The sequence below is a fragment of the Zootoca vivipara genome, chromosome 7 (assembly GCF_965207765.1).
Source record: "Zootoca vivipara chromosome 7, rZooViv2.hap1.1, whole genome shotgun sequence".
In the NCBI taxonomy this organism is placed as follows: Eukaryota; Metazoa; Chordata; class Lepidosauria; order Squamata; family Lacertidae; genus Zootoca; species Zootoca vivipara.
Window position 1 is genome coordinate 7,548,080 of NC_142590.1, and position 12,223 is coordinate 7,560,302.

Sequence of the window (12,223 nt, forward strand, 5' to 3'; positions counted from 1 at the left end):
AACACTTCTCTCCCTAACTAGGCTGGAGTGGGTTGCAACCTGTTTCTCCACCTCTTCTCATAGGCGCTCGCCCAATTGCAGTCCCCCCCTCCTCTTCCTGATGGGCAGATGGGAGAGCTTGAATCGCTGCCCCTTTGCTGTCTGATTTTGACAAGCACCCCGAGTGCCTGTGGACTGGATCCTTCGAGGTGGTCCAAGCAAGGAGGTGGAGTGTGTGTGTGGGGGGGAGGGGGAGCCCCCCTCTTTTCTTTTCTTTTTTGTTGCCTCTAAACAAAGCCAGGAAAAGGAAGAGGGAGGAGGAGGACGTGTCTGATTTAAAGCCCAGCCTCGGTGCAGAGAGCTCCGCGTAAAAAGAGGCAGAATCTGAGCTCGCCTCCCCAGCAAAAGCATCAGCCAGCACCTGCTTCTTTTTTAGGAGAAACCTGAACATTGCCTGCAAATTACAACATGGCTCTTTTCGCTTGCTGGGTTGGCCGGTTTGGGTTGGGGTGATTTTTTTTTATCATGACTCTTTTGCAACGCCTTGCGTGTTGTGTTAAAAGAAAAGGATTGCATGCCTCTCGGCTAAACGTTGCTTCCAGAGGAATGGAGGAGTCGTTGAACGTGGGGCTTTAAAAGCATCACCGAGAGAGAAAGAGAAAGGAGGAGGTGCTCTGGTGTGAGAACGCCAACCCCCCCTCCCCTCATACACACCTTTCCTGTTGCTTGCTACTTTCTGGAAAGGAGGGGGCCCTGATCGGATCACCTCTCTCTTTTCCTTCCAGGATGGCTCGCTTTGGAGAGGCGATGGCTGGCAGGCTGGGATCCGGAGATGGAGCTGCCGAGCAGAACAGGAACCGCCAGGGAGCCCCTGCCCCTTCAGGGGGGACCCCGGGAGCATACAAGCAAACCAAAGCCCAACGGGCCAGGACTATGGCACTGTACAACCCTATACCCGTCCGTCAGAACTGCTTCACAGTCAACAGATCTCTCTTCATTTTTGGGGAAGACAACATTGTCAGGAAATATGCCAAGAAGCTGATCGATTGGCCATATCCTTTTGCCCTGTGTCCCTTTTTCCATTCGATTCCCAACCCCTCCCCAATGTCTTCCCGTGACTGGTACCTGCTGAGCCAGCAACTGTGGGCAAAGGTAAGCTCCTGTCTCCCATTCCATTATGTAGCTGGAGGACCACACGGAGAAAGAGTGAGACCAAACCGCATGCATGCCCCAAGACTCTTCCTTTCCTTTCCATTCCCACTAGCCCACCTAGGCATGCTTGCAATTCTAGCCTTGCTGCTTGGGGAACCTGTATCCCTCTTCACCTTGCTCCAGCAGTTTGCACTGGGCTGGGCTGCGGCGGACAGGCTGGCTTAGCTCTTTAGAGACAGCCACAGCCCAGCCTGTTGGCTGAAGAGATCTGGAACAGAATGCAATAGGATCCAGCCAACTCTAAAGACTACAAGTTCTCTGGCATCTAGGGGCATGTTCTGATGGCAAAATAATGCCTGAGCAAAGGGGAACTTGAGTTCATATTTAATCGTTAGTTCCATGCAAAAGCCAAGGTTCTCATTTTCTCAAGAAATGGAAGGGTTCCCTGGGACTTAATCAGTGTGCTGCCTCAGTAAAATATTTGGCCTTTTCGTAACAAATACATGCCAAGTGGGCATTGCGGTGCCTTTGATTTTGGTGCGGCGCAAGAGTAGGCAAGCTTTCAAATGGCACAGAATTCTTCATCAGGCAAGGAAATGCATCCCCCCCTTTTTTTGCGCCAATGGAAGTTGACCTGGTTGTAAGAATTGCCTGCCATTGGTTGAAATGGAGATATGTGCAGAACACCCCCCCTTTTTGGACACAAACAGTCCCTTGAGCAGAGTAGAACCCCACTGATTAAATGGGTGAATTATAAAATTTGAAAATAAACAAAAAAATTCCTATCCTTCTCTTTCTCTGCGGCAAATAATTGATTTAAAACAAACAAACAAACCTTATTCTCAATTCACTTTATGCACCATATTCACCATAAGTTAGCACATTGATGACCAACTTGCCATGCGGTTCTTGCCAGACTCTCTTCGTTTGCACCCTGGCTGTTTGGTAACAGCACCCCTATAGAATTGGCTGTGGGAACAGGTGTGCTACTCAGGTGAGGCATGTCCAGCCCCAAACGCTGCATGCCAGCATCGCCACTGATCCTGGGTGGGAGAGGCCATGTGCTCTTCTGTCACCGAATGGACTCCAAAGAGTTAAGAGGCTGGGCTTAGGGCACCTGAACCAGAGTAAGCTGACTGGGAGTTAAATCTGACTGAGTTCCGCACACACACCTTGGCTATTTACAGCATCAGCATTCGCTGATAGTTTGCCATGAACTAATTGGAGCTGGAGCCCTCCGTCCCTCCCCTCCTTTTGGACTCCAAAGCACAAGACACTGATGCATAGCACAAGTGCCTTAACTGCCTCAAGCCCACCCGCCGCCCACCCTTTCTCCCTGCCAGGCTTTTGTATTGCTGATTTCCAGTTCTAGCTATTCCGACAAACAGCTCATTTCACTGCACTTGGCACACCCATGCTGCCAGTTGAGGGGGCTGTGCCCCGCTGTCAAGGGGATTGTCCCTTTGTCTCGTTGAACTGAGCAGCCTAAGCCCTAAGCAATACTGAGGTCGCAATCAACACTGCAGAAGGTAACCCAAAGACCTCCAGCCCTCTCCATTCAGCACTAAGGACAGCTCCCAAGTCTCTCTCTCTCTCTCTCTCTCTCTCTCTCTCTCTCTCTCTCTCTGGCACATGCTCTAGATTTCTTAATGCGGCCTTTGCCAACCTGGTGCCCTCTGGATGTTTTGCACTGCAACTCCCATCAGCCGCAGGCCTGGGCTGGGCACCAGGTTGGCAAAGGCTGTTGTGACACTTAGCACTCTTTTATCTACCTTAGCTGTTGTCGTTGTGGGGTTGGTTAAAGAATATTATCATGGCTAGGTCTTGCCATATCGGAGTATGTCGATATATGCAGCAAGAATTCTATTTAGAGTTACCGATTTCGCCAAATGAGCATATATTCAGAGCGAAGGGGTGTGTGATCTCACGTAAGCTTGGTGTGGACTGCATCGGATGCCTCTTGCTGTTCTTGGCAGCCCTGCCCAGAACTGTGCCTCTCAAAGAGTGGTTGGTTCTTTGGATTTCTCTCTGTGTTTGGCAGAGGATGTGCGTTTGTGTGGAAGGAGGGCCTGCATAGAACAAGCATCCCCGTTCACTAGGCTCACAGAGACATGTTGCATCCTCCTGGTCGTAGAGACTAATCCACCCAGTGTCCAAAGTGGAAGGCAGGTTCTACCTCCACTGCAACTGTTCCCCCAAGTGTAACTGTTCCTTCACAGGCCACCCACATCGAGGAGAAAGTAAAAGGGATGCATTTGGAGACATTCCTGAGATGGGAAGTAACTGCAGCGTTTGGAGCAAGGCTTGTCACCTCTCCACAGTGTTTCAGTTCGCCCCCTGTTTCCTCTCTATAAAACTCAGTGGAAACTACTGAGAATTGATCCTGCTTCTGTCTGCTCCTTCATCCTCATAGCCCCACCCTGGCATTTGTCTCTGGCTTATCCTCAAGTGTGACTCTAGTGTGTGGTCAAATCCAGATACTGACTTTTATAGGAAGCAGGAGGCTTGCACCAATCCTTGGGGGTACCCGGTCCTTTCACGGGGAATTTTGTGGGTGTTCGGGCACCCAGGGCCCCAGGGAGTTAACACTTATGATAGGAAGGTAGATGGCCATTCCTTATTAGCACAATGACATGATTTCTCTTCATTTTTGCCAACACACGTTTTTCAGCACCAACCACTTTTTCAGAAAACAAAATACCCAGAGTGCCTTATTCTGCAGAATCTAGGAGCAGGGTTTCATTGGCCCACAGAGTATTTTCAGGTGCAGGGGACAGTTCCATAAGTTCTTAACCAGGCAACGTAACTATAAGCAAATGACCATATAGCAACATTAGGGGGGGGGAGGGACGACAAGCCCAGGGCAAGAGATACCTACTGTAGCAACAGCTGGAGGTTCCTTGTGGAGACCTCCCTCCTCATACTTTTCAAAACAATGTTCCTAGAGCAGGGGTGCACAACCTGCAGTGCTCCAGATGTTTCTGGACTACAACTCCTATCATAGCCAGCATAGCCAGTGATCAGGGATGATGGGAGTTGTAGTCCAGAAACATCTGGAGGGCCACAGGTTGTGCACCCCTGTCTTAGAGCATTTATTCTCTCCTCTGTCTCTGTACACGATAGCAAGGGAAAGTAAAGGGAGGCACAAGAGAGGCTGATTTTGTGCTACCAAGAGTTGCAGCCATGTTGCAGGCAGAAATTGCCTTCTGCTTTAGATGCCGCATCTGTGCCTGGACACTGGGGCTTGGCCTTCATGGTGGTGGCTTTTGACAGGGGCTTATCCATATCATTTCTCTCTGTCTGTGTGCGCACGTGTCTCAGAGCCTCATCAGACGCAGCAGATAAATTAGAGGGTGCAACATTAGCCTTCGTAGCTGGCAGGTATTCCAAATATAAATTGGAGCCTGCCCAATTTATAAATTGGGAGCCTGTTATAAATGCTAGGAGCTTGCCCATCTGCTTCCAACTAAACAGCAGAGCAATCCCTCCTGCCGGCTGCACATCACACTCTTGCTCCAGCAATTTACCTCGGGGTGCCCTTGCTTGGAGAACTCTGCTCCAAATATGGGTCCAGGAACTGCACTGTTGTTCCGGTTATGTTGTTGTTTGTTGTTTAGTCGTTTAGTCGTGTCCGACTCTTCATGACCCCATGGACCAGAGCACACCAGGCACTCCTGTCTTCCACTGCCTCCCGCAGTTTGGTCAAACTCACGTTGGTAGCTTCAAGAACACTCTCCAACCATCTCGTCCTCTGTCGTCCCCTTCTCCTAGTGCCCTCAATCTTTCCCAACATCAGGGTCTTTTCCAGGGAGTCTTCTCTTCTCATGAGGTGGCCAAAGTATTGGAGCCTCAGCTTCACGATCTGTCCTTCCAGTGAGCACTCAGGGCTGAATTCCCTCAGAATGGATAGGTTTGATCTTCTTGCAGTCCGACCTGGCCAAAGGTGACCTTTATACCTAGATGTGGAGGCTAAGGAGGCTGAGAACCAAAGGGCCATAAAACATACAATGAAGCTGTGCGGAGATTCTTGCTCCTTGAGTCAGCCCACTGACAAGTGCAGCCCACCTGGGAACTGCATGCACGCTCCCCTGACAGAGAAACGTGGGGAACAATGGGCTTATGTGAATGTGTTTGCTTACTAAGTCTCACTCAGTGCATGTCTCCATTTGGTCTGGCCCCTCTGCACTTTCAGCTTCCCGTGGAAGAGTTGGTTCTCCCCCCCCCCTTTTTAATATAAAAAGACTTTATTAAATATTTCAATCGTACACAAAAATAAAAAAATTACAAGAAATTACATCTCCATTACAAATAACAAATTATAATATACATAGTATCTTTCACCCTCCCCCACCCCCCTATTCCCTCCCAATCCCCACCCTTGAAGCTTCTCAGCCTGGACTGGACTTATCTCTGCCTAACCTTCTGTTGACCACACACTGTACTCCTTCCATGCTTATTTAATTTACAATGCAATAAAATAAATTCCTTTAATCTATAATAAAATACTCTGATTTATCAAATATCCCTGTAATATTTGTTTAGCTAATTTAATTTCTAGAACCCTTAAACGTCCAAGAGAAGGGTCGGTTTCTCCACAAATGTATTTACATAATCCATAAAGGATTTCCACTTACTTTCACTTTCTTCCAAATTCATTTCTTTAATAGCCTCATGGTTTTTTTTGCGAGATTATAATATAATAATAACTTTTGCAACCAATCTTCTTTATTCGGAAGAGTTGGTTCTTTGCTTGCTAGGTGCTGGGCCCAGTGGTAAAGGAGATGCGACGCATCAATGTAGTTCCACTTTTCCTGCTTTTGTGTTAGTTAGACTTTGCTCTGCCATATTGAACGGTTTAAAAGCTAAGCACCTCCCTATGGCATTGGTGCTTGAGTTTTATGCTGGTTTCTAAAAATAAAAAATTGGGTGGGGTTCTCCCTGTTGTGATTCATCTTTTTCTGGTTTTAGCATTTTCTTGGAAATTGCATTTTGCTTTTAACGTCTCTGTAAACCACCCGGAGAACCTGGCTGGATGTGTGCACTATGCAATTCAATAAGTACTTACTTTTCCTGACTTGCAGCAATTGGGCAACATCCATTGGGTCTCTCTCCTGCAGGTGCCCCGCTGGAAATAAGCAAGACAAGAAGACAGGTCTGCTCTTTTACAGGTCATCATTTACTTCAGTGGGGCTTGCGGTGAAAATGGTGCCCAGTATGGGAGGGTTGTTCATTGGCAGCGTGCATGAGGCAGATATGCAATATTGCTGGCACTTTCATATTTAGCTGGCTACAAATCTGCTGAAAATATTTAGCTGCTTATTGTATCTGTACAGTTTATGTCCTACAGTTCATGCGTCTTGCGCAATGGCAGATGGGCTTAACTATGCAAAAGCGTTATATATCCTTGCCTAACTTCTTAAATAGGGGACGCGGGTGGCGCTGTGGGTTAAACCACAGAGCCTAGGGCTTGCCAATCAGAAGGTCGGCGGTTCGAATCCCCGCGACGGGGTGAGCTCCTGTTGTTCGGTCCCAGCTCCTGCCAACCTAGCAGTTCGAAAGCATGTCAAAGTGCATGTAGATAAATAGGTACTGCTACAGCGGGAAGGTAAATGGCGTTTCCGTGTGCTGCTCTGGTTCGCCAGAAGCGGCTTTGTCATGCTGGCCACATGACCTGGAAGCTGTACGCCGGCTCCCTTGGCCAATAAAGCAAGATGAGCGCTGCAACCCCAGATTCGGTCACGACTGGTCAGGGGTCCCTTTAACTTCTTAAATGAGGGCTCATCCATGGATTCAATGGATGGAGCAATGGAGCAATGGATTCAAACTTCAACAAAGGCCTGGAAACGATGCCTTATGAGGAACGGCTTAGGGAGCTGGGTATGTTTAGCCTGGAGAAGAGAAGATTAAGGGGTGATATGATAGCCATGTTCAAATATATAAAAGGATGTCATATAGAGGAGGGTGAAAGGTTGTTTTCTGCTGCTCCAGAGAAGCGGACACAGGGCAATGGATTCAAACTACAAGAAAGAAGATTCCACCTAAACATTAGGAAGAACTTCCTGACAGCAAGAGCTGTTCGGCAGTGGAATTTGCTACCAAGGAGTGTGGTGGAGTCTCCTTCTTTGGAGGTCTTTAAGCAGAGGCTTGACAGGCATATGTCAAGAATGCTTTGATGGTGTTTCCTGCTTGGCAGGGGGTTGGACTGGATGGCCCTTGTGGTCTCTTCCAACTCTATGATTCTATGATTCCATCCTTCTGCTTATCATGTGCCTAGAAAACATAGGTTTGAGTAGTTCTCCACTTCTTCCGTGCTTTCTAGGCATGCATCCAAGCAGTTTTGCCTTTGCTCCGCAGCTTTCCCTTGGAAAACGCACACTTCACAGTGAATTGAAACAAACAGCAATCCATGGGAAATCATTTTGGTTTGATTCAGCAGTTTTCAGAGGTGTGGACGAGCCCTTTGTTTAACGCTTGCATGATGTTTAATGGAAACATGTTCATGCAAATAATTATCCATAGGTGTGCATGAGCACACAGTAGGCCATCTGAATCCTAGCCTGTAGTTAAGACCCATTAAGAAGAAAATATCGAAGAATAATTCCCCCACCCACCATAAAGTGAACTTTATAAGAGGGGGGGGGGAACTTCGTTCAAACATTTCTAGCTATTCTTCCTGATCAATATGCTTTTTGATGATGCTGGAACACACTGGAAGGAAGCTGATCAATGCTCCTAGCCATTGCAACTAAATGAAAAGTTTGTGTTCAGAGACAGCCTGCCATTGAATATTTGATGCTGGAACAACCCAGGGGGGATGCTATTGCTTTCCTGCCCTGCTTCCTGGAAGCATCTGGTTTGGTCACTGTTGGAAACAGGATGCAGGACTCAATGGTCCCTTGGTCTGATCCAGCAGGGCTTTACTTTTGTACTCAGAATGAGTTCTGCTTCTGTATTTGGAAATACATTGCAATAGAACGTTTTCAGAATGAAGCTTATAAAAAGAAAACCAGCTCCATTTTCCTCCCTACAGCATGTTGTACATTTACACCGAGAAAGTCATGCTGGCAGGCGTGGGCAAGGGGAAAATGTTTCCATGTGCATTTTCCAAATATATCCATCCTGATTTTGTGAAGGGAAATTTCAAAGGCTGCACATAGTAGCCCAACCTGCACCCCTAAAAGCCTGTAGGTGAAGTCTGGATGTGAGCAGCTTTTCTTTCTGAAACTCTGACAGTTTCAGTCTCCTATGTTCTGGCTCTAAGCAGACACATGCAGAGGATATTATCCTGCAAAAGAGAAAAAGGCACCACCCATGCAATTCTTTTTTGGTGTCTACCATTTATTAGCTTAACGTGTTTCATTGCCAAGAATTTGCCAAGGTATTAGTCATCTTCATTGCTGAAGGGGTTTGTGTCATTAATAGCTTTCCATTTCCTTCCTTCTTTCTTTGGTGATCCAAGTTTGCCTTCCCTGAAAATGGTTTGGGGCTTCCGGTTTTCACTGCGGAACGGGAAGGAGCGCGAGGTGATCTCTAGGGAGAACCTCGAGCCTTGCAGGGGGAAAAAGAGGTTTGAAAAAAATGGTTTGAACAGTGAGTCCATAAGTGACCGTGGAGACCAATTCTGGATCCACATGTCCTTCCACAATGGGAACATAGGTTTCCACGGCAGAAGTTGATTATGGTGTGGGTTTGCCAAGCGTGCCTTCCTCTTAGCACGTTTCTCCCTTTTCTCCTGAGTTTGAGCATCTTCAAAGCCCATGACACCTTTGCTGAAGGCTGTTCTCCAATTGGAGCACTCGCAGGCCACTGTTTCCCAGGTGTCGGTGTTTATGTTACTTTTTAATGATTTGTCTTTAACAGGGGTCAGCAAACTTTTTTAGCAGGGGGCCGGTCCACTGTCCCTCAGACCTTGTGGGGGGGCCGGACTATATTTTGAAAAATAATAATAATGAACGGATACCTATGCCCCGCAAATAACTCAGAGATGCATTTTAAATAAAAGGACACATTCTACTCATGTAAAAATACGCTGATTCCCCAGACCATCCACGGGCTGGATTTAGAAGGCGATTGGGCCGGATCTGGTCCCCGGGTCTTAGTTTGCCTACCCATGGTCTTTAAAGTGGAAGCTATTCTTCTAATTCTTATAGTGGAAGCTATTCTAATTCTTCACAATTCCAATGCATACCAGGGTAGGTTGAATACATTTTGTTGCCTGACGTAGGAAAATTCAGATGGTGCCTCTAAATGTTCTGTGGCACATGATGCTCTGCTGCAGGTCCTTTTCATTTCAGCACTGCTTTGGCAGGAGGACATCCCCTAGGGACTAGAGCTTCCTAGTCCCTCTCTTGGTGCCCTTAATGGAACTCAAAATCTACTACTCCACCTCGTCTCATGGCAGGCCCACCCATACTGCACTAAACACATGCACATAAGCAGGTACCCTACATTCAATGGGCCATCGAGGCAATTACTGCCTATTTCCACCCATGCTAACTGAGATCCTTCACCAGGAGAGGCTGGGGATTGGGGGTGGCCCCATACGCATGAAGAACATGCACTCTACCTCTAGCTATGAGCTTCCCTCCCTCATATTGATTATTGGCATGTCCTCTACAATGAGGAAAAGTGGAGTGTGTGTTTTCAGTTCACTGGCACTCCATCACTCCTTACGGAAGTCAGTCTCGTTGCATTTTCACTGATGGCATCAAGACTATAGGAACATAAACCGTTGTTGGGGAAGAGGTGGGGAACTTCAGAGCCAGTGGTGCAGCCCTCACTATCTTGACCTCAGAACTCTCTCCAAGCCTACGGAGCAGTATCTTATCAAAGGTCTAGTGGCAAAACATGGATGGCAATTTGTCCAAAAATACATACTGAACTGATGGTATTCATTGGCTTGGCCCTGATTTTTGGGGGGGTGGAAGAAGAGGTGCTGCGGCTTAAACCTGGGCAGAAACCATAATATTTGCAAGACCTTTGTCCCTAATATTAGAAATTGTATTTGCAACCAACCAGAGGAGCATCTATGAGCTGTGAGTTCCCTCCCTCCCTTCACACGGTTTTCTCATTTACTCCTATCTTGCAGTTCTTTATTGCCCTTACTTTAGTCAATTCGTAGGATTTATTTCAGTCCTGCAAGTGTCTTTAAACTTCTACAGTTCTTCTCCATATAGTCCACAAATTTGCTCCAGTCTTTTTGGAACCTTGGTTTCGGACCTTGCAAGTCAGTCTTGCTAAGTCTGCATAGTCTATCATTTTCATCTGCCACTCATCATTTCATTTGCCTTCATAGCAGTCCTCTCGTTGTTTGTGAGGCCTGAACAACTTCCTGGAGGGATAACCATGCTAAACTTTTTGCAGCAAAAGGCCAGTAAAGAAGTCTGGTAGGACCATATAGACTTAACAGACTTACTGTGGCATAAGCTTTTGTGGACTAGTGCCCACATAATCTGATGCATGAAATCTTATTCTCGGTTGGGATAAAACAAGTGAGGTTTTTTTTAAAATAAGAAATCTAGACGATGATTAAAAACCTATACACCTTCTGTCCTTCTTGTTTTTCATGGACATTCAGCTTCACCTTCAATCTTCGCCCTGCTGTGCGGGTGCACACGTATGATTTTAGACAGCTGATTAAATGAGCCCTTGTCCACAGAAGCTTATGTCACGACAATAAATCTGTAAAGAACCAGAGGACTTATTTATTGCTTTTGAGCTAGCCCTCTAGTGACTGGTTGAAGGTCACCCAGTAAGATGCATCATAGGTCAACAATGATCTCCTTGGTTGATGTTCAACACACCCAGCCTACCACACAAGGAATAGAGCACCTGCTGAAAAGCATTGTTCCCAAAGCCAAATGTAAAGTTCCAGCTAATGTTTCATAAATGTGAATGAAATATTGAATGAAAGTGGTTAACCATCTACTAAGTATTCATAATGAGCTGGGAATCTGACCTCCTTATTTCTTCAGTCAACATAAGCCCCCATTCTCTGCTCAGATGCCTTTCTGTGTCTTAATTAGAAAGGATGGAACTCTAATTTTCTGCATCCTCATGCAAACTCACTGAGCAGGCACCAACCCCCTTATTTCCAGGGAGCTTTCAAAGAAATTTCTGAACTCTTATTGTATGATACAGGTATCTCTCTTGTACCGATGGTGTCCTATTTATTTAGAAGCACATAGCTCATCAGGGCCCAGCAGGATCCAGGCTTTTAGTGGACCTGGCTTCAGAGTCCTGAGGGGGGTCAAGGCTCAAAGGGTCCTGGGGCAGGTTATGCTGTCCCAGGTGGGCAAGAGGTGAAGTTATAGAGAGATAGCATGAAAGGTCAAGGGGTGGAGGTTTAAGGCAAGTAGCTGTTGAGCTTCCCAAAAACAGCAGAGTAGGATCAGGAGCTTAGCTAGGCAAGGCCATTCTTTTCTGAGATGAATGCCTCAGACTGAGGACTAAGTGTTGAGGCCAGGGCTTTTTAAATTTAGCTGGTTGGTGTTGGGACCCTTGAGATTTGTTGTTGTTTAGTCGTTTAGTCGTTTAATCGTGTCCAACTCTTCGTGACCCCATGGACCAGAGCACGCCTGACACTCCTGTCTTCCACTGCCTCCCGCAGTTTGGTCAAACTCATGTTAGTCGCTTCAAGAACACTGTCCAACCATCTCGTACTCTGTCATCCCCTTCTCCTAGTGCCCTCCATCTTTCCCAACATCAGGGTCTTTTCCAGGGAGTCTTCTCTTCTCATGAGGTGGCCAAAGTATTGGAGCCTCAGCTTCACAATCTGTCCTTCCAGTGAGCACTCAGGGCTGATTTCCTTCAGAATGGATAGGTTTGATCTTCTTGCAGTCCATGGGACTCTCAAGAGTCTCCTCCAGCACCATAATTCAAAAGCATCAATTCTTTGGCGATCAGCCTTCTTTATGGTCCAGCTCTCACTTCCATACACCACTACTGGGAAAACCATAGCTTTAACTAAAAGGACCTTTGTCGGCAAGGTGAGCTTAGTTGACTGTACACTCCATCCCAGTTGCATCATCATGTAACCAGTAATTTGAGCAACTAGGGCACTTTGCAGTATTCCTTGTGACATACAACGACT

General features: G+C 46.8%; 1 protein-coding gene across 1 annotated transcript in view; it reads left to right on the forward strand.

Moving 5' to 3' along the window:
* The first annotated feature begins 655 nt into the window (after positions 1-655).
* CACNA1E (calcium voltage-gated channel subunit alpha1 E) overlaps positions 656-12,223 on the forward strand; it is a 327,543-nt gene continuing 315,975 nt past the window's right edge. Inside the window, exon 1 of the mRNA XM_088673714.1 lies at positions 656-1,031. Coding sequence (XP_088529840.1) covers positions 766-1,031 — 266 coding nt within the window. The 5' untranslated portion in view covers positions 656-765. The remainder of the gene's footprint in view (positions 1,032-12,223) is intronic.